Below are 6,019 nucleotides of genomic sequence, written 5' to 3'. Positions count from 1 at the left end.
CTTTACTCCCCCATTTCGCGTGGATAAGGAGCTAATAAGGTTAATGCCCCAGACGGCGAAGGGCTAAGGACATGTCATCTGAGTGAGCTCATTTGGAGAAGCTCGAGGTATGTTGGTGAAGTGTTGGTGTAACGCCCTGCTAATTAGGGTCTGTTACCATGTGCGTTTAAAATTAGTGCTGGACTCGCTAAACAAGTCATTTGGACTAAAACATGTGATTAAGCCACTAAGGGTTCAAGTATTAAAAAATTTGGTCAAGAAATAAGCATTTTTTTTTTGAACAAGAGAAGAAATCTAATATTGAAAACAAACCAGATACAAAACAGAACAAAAGCAAAAGCTACCGAAACAAAGAGAACAGCAGCCAATGAAAACAGCCCCTGCACTCAAAGAGAAGCAACTACCAACCCTCTACAACATTGATCAAATAACTGTCCATTTTGCTAGATCTAAGAAGACCCAAACCCAAGATTCTACATTTAACAACTTTCCTAATGTCAAAGCTAACACTTCTAGAAGAATAGCAAGCTAATTCAAATATACAATTGTTCCTGTTTTTCCAAATGAAATACAAAGTTGCTGCAAGAACAGCATTGAGAATCTAGTACTTTAAGCCTCTAGTAGCAGAATGGCACCAATCCTGAAGCTCCACAAGAGAATTCGGCCACTTAAAGACCCCAAGCCAGCTGCTAACTTCCCCAAAGAGCCTTCGAGAAAAGATACAGTCCAAAAATAGGTGACTGTGTGATTCTAATACCAGGTCACAAACTGGGCAAAGAGATGAAAGGATAGGAAGGAAACGGCTCAAGTGATCTCTGGTCAGCAATTGAGAGTTAAAAATCTGCCAATAGATAAATCTATGCTTGGCCACTATGAGTTTGTTCCAAACCGTCTCTGCATATATAACTCTTTGAGCAGAAATCAGAGAAGAATAAAATTTCTTAACTCTAAACTTACCTCCCTTTTCAGCAAGCTTCAAAGAATTATAATCAGTAGACTGCCTAAGTTTGAGAAGCTTCTTAAAGTACCAACTCATATCTTGCTTAATAGGAATACTCCATATGGTATGATCTTTAAGATAAATGGAATTGATCCATTTAACCCAAAGACAGTCTTGCTTACTAGATGAGGCCCAAATATACTTAGCCATCAAGGCCATATTCCACTTCTTGCCTTCACGAAAGCCAATACCACCCAACTTTTTCGGAAGACACACCTTCTCCCATGAAGGGAGATGAAGCTTACTCCTATTTCCTCTAGAACCCCAAAGGAAATCGCGACAACATTTATCAATAGCAGCTGTGACTTTAGAAGGCAGAATGAAGATACCCATCCAAAAGTTCCTAATACCAATCAGCACTGAATGAATAAGTTGAGCCCGCCCTGCAAAGGATAAGTTCCTACTTGCCCAGCAGTTAAGGTTCTTGTGCAATTTATCCAGGATCACCCCACAATCTGCAGCCTTCCATTTAGTAGGCCTAAGATGAACTCCTAAGTACTTCAAAGGGAAGGTACCTTCATCCATTTGCATAAGATCAAGAATCTTGAGTTTAGCTTCATCCTTAACGCCTCCAAAGAAGACATTAGATTTAGTTTTACTCGCTGAAAGACCTGAAGAATCACAGAATCTCTTGAAGGCATCATGAATGTATCTCACCTAGTTGAAGTTACCTTTGCAAAAAATGATCAAATCATCTGCGAAGCAAAGGTTAGTTAATCTAAGATGTTTGCACAAAGGGTGGAATCCAAAACCTTTTTTACCAGCATTGTGAGCCAAGAGTCTAGTTAGGTACTCCATTATCAAAACAAATAAAAGAGGCGATATTGGGTCACCTTGACGAAGACCTTTTTCCCCTTTAAAGGACCCCTGAATTCTACCATTCATGAGGAGGCTGTAACTCGTTCCTTTAAGACAAACCATGATCCAATTAATAAATCTAGACGGGAAACATAGACTCTTAAGCAACTTCTCCACAAAGAGCCAATCGACGGTATCGTAGGCCTTGCTAAGATCAATCTTCATTATGCATCTAGCTGATATATTCTTCCTAGTATACCCTTTTAGGAGATCCTGGAATATCATGATATTATGGGCAAGATTTCTGTTCTTTATAAAGGCCCCTTGGTTGCTATGAACTAGGAAAGGAAGCACCTCCGAGAGCCTAGTACAAAGCAACTTCGAAATACACTTATAAAGGGTATTACAACAGGCAATTGGCCTGTAGTCACTAGCTGATTTTGGGTCTGCTACCTTAGGGATGAGAGAGATCACTGTTTCATTCAAGGATTTAGGCAAGAAACCATCCTGGAAAAAGCCTAATACAGCTTGGGATATTTTAGCTCCAATGATTCCCCATAATCCCTTAAAAAAACCTGAACCAAAACCATCCAATCCAGGACTTTTAGAAGAATGAATGCTAAACATAGCCTTTTTCACATCTCTCTTACTAAAAGGTCTTAATAATCGCACTTGTTGCTCCACTGAAAGACTATTACCCTGGTTCATACAATCTAGGTCCAGATCCATGGTAGCCGAACTACTCCTCCCCATAAATTGCTCAAAATGGGATAAAAAATGATTGACAACTTTCTCATAGTCATCTTCAGTTTTGTCTCCAGTAATAAAAGAAGTGATTCTGTTTTCAAGCCTTCTTTTCCTCATAACAGCATGAAAGTATTTCGAATTCTCATCACTAAAAACAACCCAGTTAATCTTACTCGGATGCTTAAGGAAACAGGAATAACGCTTCTGCATGATAGAGAAATACTGCTGAGCTTGACTGACAGCTAGCTGCATAGAATGATCAGAAGGATTAGTTGATATGGCCTCCTGAACTATACTAAGCTCCTCCTTGGCAAGCTTATAATCCAACACAACATTACCAACCTCCTCCCTGTTAAAACGTTTCAGAACATGCTTCACTCTCAACAGCTTCTTAACTAGCTGATTCAGACCCCCTGCCGAACCAGAAGTAGTATTCCAGCTACCCAAGACAGCCTCTTTGAATCTACTGTATTGGAGCCAGTGATTGCAAAATCTGAACGGCTTGATCCCCACTTTGTTAATCTCCTGATTTTTTATAATACAGAAGCTGTGATCAGAGACAAAATCCCATTTAAAGCAAGCTTCAGTCTTAGGAAACAAGCCCAGCCAAGCATCATTAGTAAACACTGTGACAGTCAGAATCCCGTGATCCGTAAGGGGAAAGACCGAGTAAGCTGTGCAATCCCACACCACCTGGGGAAGGTCAAGTGTAATGATTCTAAGACTGTGTAGATATGGGACTACACAGTTGAAGAGGGCTTAAATGGATCGATGGGTACTACCTATATCAGGAAGGTGCATCTTCTTTTCGGTAGCCCATCACTTGAGAACTCCATGGTTAAGCGTGCTTGGCCTGGAGTAATCTAGGGATGGGTGACCCCCTGGGAAGTTTTCCCAGGAAGTGTGCAAGTGAGGACAAAGCACGCTGGAAAGACTTGTCTTGGTTTGTAGGGCCAGTCGTCATTCCAAAAAGCAGCCATAGTGATGTGGGGCGTCACAAACACCCTATCAAGTTTGGAAAATATCCGGTCTCCTATATCATGCTTATTGGACCAAGTAAAGTGCGCCTCGAAGCATTGAAATTCTTCCACTTGGCCTAAAGCCACCCAATCTTGAGCATCAACAATATCTTTAGCTAAAATATGTCTCCCTCCATTCCTATCCTGAAAGCTAAACATGGCATTGAAGTCCCCGAATATGATCCAAGGATAATTCGGATGCCCAATGTTAGCTAGCTTGTCCCAAAGGGATTTCCTATCCAGCATTGAGTTGCTACCATACACTACCGTAGCAAGGAACATATCCTTCTGCCCACTGACTTTAACTCTACAATGGACAAGTTGAGGGTCCTCAAATAAAATATCTACCTTCACAAACTTAGCATGCCAAATAATCAAAATCCTACCAGAGATGATAGAACTAGAAAAGTAGTCCCAATTGTGACAATTATTCCCAAAAACTTCTTGAATCTTCTCATGTTTCACCTTCGTTTCAAAAAAAGCTCCAAAACCAACCTTATTCTCCTTACAAACATCTAAAATCGCCTTTTGCTTATCTTTTTTATTCATACCCCTCACATTCCACCCTATCAAATTACAAACATCCATCAAGCATAGGAGGAAAAGTTATTAACCATAGGCCCTTCCCTTGTTTCTTATAAAACAGCATAACCATTACTAACATTAGCCTTACTGGGAGCTACCACTGCCTTGTGGTGAGTAGCCACAACCTGTTTAGACCCACGTCTTTTAGGAGTAGACCAAGTACCAACAATGTCTGTTCTACTAGTTCCACCTAACTGAGAAGAGCTATGTGAACTCTGTTCATTATTACTCTCCTTTGACTCAATACCCTTAGATAAAGTCTCATCCCTTCCTTCCGTATCAGGTACTGCAATAAATGGCTCACTGTTTTCTGGTCTAGCAGCTCCTGGTACTTGCTGATTATCACTCTCAGATCCATTAACTACCTGTTCAGATTTGTCTCCTTTAACATCAGATGTTTTCTTCACCCAAACACCTCATTTCCCCTTGTTACAGTCAGCCACTATATGCCCTAATTGAGCACAAGCAGCACACTTAGATGGGAGTCATTCATACTCAACCAATTGTTCAACTAATTGTCCTCATTCATTGATATAAGCAATGCTCTTAGGAGGATGATCCGAAATCTCCATGTCAACCAAAACCCGAGCATATTTCACCATAGCTCTGCTCTGGGTCACCTTGTCCACCATTATAGGTTTGCCAATAGTACTCACCAGTGCACTGAGGCTATTCTTACCCCAATATTGCAATCCCAAACCATTCAAACGAATCCAAACCGGAACAGACTTGACCATTCTAACCGAATCCAAATCTGTAGTCCATGGGCGAAGGACAACTGGTTTTCTGTCAAAGTGAATGACCCCCGTTTCCAGAATCAGGTCTCGAGTGGCCTCATCCCTCAAGTTTACCAAAGTGAATCCTGAGTGCATACGCACTATCTTATCAACCCCTAAGTTCCCCCATATTCGTTTGACAAAACCCTCAAACACTCGAAAAGGAGGGTTGGCGCCTAGCACAATACAGACAATAGCATTCCTCCAAAAAGACGCCTCAACCTCCACCTCTTCCAGATCAAGCCTAGCTACAACCTGGTCACCTACTTTCATAGGTTTAGTAAAATCCAATCTAGTCGAAGGGGTGAGTACCTGGTTTGATTTGAATTTACTCCAAACTTCCTTAGCAGAATTCTGAAAGTCATTACCCTCAACCTCCTCAGCCCAATTCACTGCTCTAGACGAAGAACGAATTGAACACCCTTCATCAACCTCCTCGACTCCACGGTCAATCTCTAGCTCAGCACAGGGTTCATGAAATTCCTCAACATTGATCGTCTCAGACTCCACTTCAAAATTCGAAGGGAGGACCTCCACCGTAGACTCATCGGAAACCACCGCCGGCTTCAATATTACTTTCCTCCTCCGACCCATGGGAAGAGAGAGAGAAATATCACACGCCTATAAGAAATAAGCATTTTTACTAAAAGAAAACTTCAGTCTTTACATGGGATCCAAAAATACAAGTTTAAAAGTTTGTTATTATCCAGAGATTACAAAATAAGCCAACTTAAGCAGCAAAACAGGATCCAACCCTAGCTCCCCATGTGATATCTCGGCTGTGGCGGTCGAGCGGAGTGTATATGCACACATTGTCGCTATCGCTCTCCAACTCATGGCTGACCAAGCTTCTTCTTACCCTTACCTGCACCACAAAGCACCCGTGAGCCAAAAGACTCAGCAAGAAAACATATTCAGACAATTCACAGAGTATAACAACATGCTTAGCAGTAATAACTAGAACTAGGCATAAACATTGTACTACAAATAAGTGACCATAGGGTCACACAAGTGCGTGTCGCACTCCCACTTATTCATATGGCATCTGAGCCAGTCAAGTGCATAGGGCACTCCCAAGGTGGCCTAGCCATAGC

The 6,019-nt window shown here is 41.5% G+C and overlaps 1 protein-coding gene across 1 annotated transcript; it reads right to left on the bottom strand.

The window, feature by feature from the left end:
- Positions 1 to 400: 400 nt before the first annotated feature.
- Positions 401 to 5,738, bottom strand: LOC133779952 (uncharacterized). Its single transcript, XM_062219847.1, has 7 exons — positions 5,643 to 5,738; positions 4,806 to 5,546; positions 4,217 to 4,514; positions 3,550 to 4,130; positions 1,672 to 3,070; positions 958 to 1,611; positions 401 to 579 (listed from the first exon to the last, which is right to left on the bottom strand). Exons 1-7 carry the CDS (start codon positions 5,736 to 5,738, stop codon positions 401 to 403), a joined length of 3,948 nt encoding a protein of 1,315 aa, XP_062075831.1.
- Between the last annotated feature and the right edge of the window lie 281 nt (positions 5,739 to 6,019).

The sequence above is a fragment of the Humulus lupulus genome, chromosome 5 (genome assembly GCF_963169125.1).
Source record: "Humulus lupulus chromosome 5, drHumLupu1.1, whole genome shotgun sequence".
In the NCBI taxonomy this organism is placed as follows: domain Eukaryota; kingdom Viridiplantae; phylum Streptophyta; class Magnoliopsida; order Rosales; family Cannabaceae; genus Humulus; species Humulus lupulus.
Note: the sequence above shows the minus strand (reverse complement) of the source record. Positions and strands in the feature narration are given on the sequence as shown.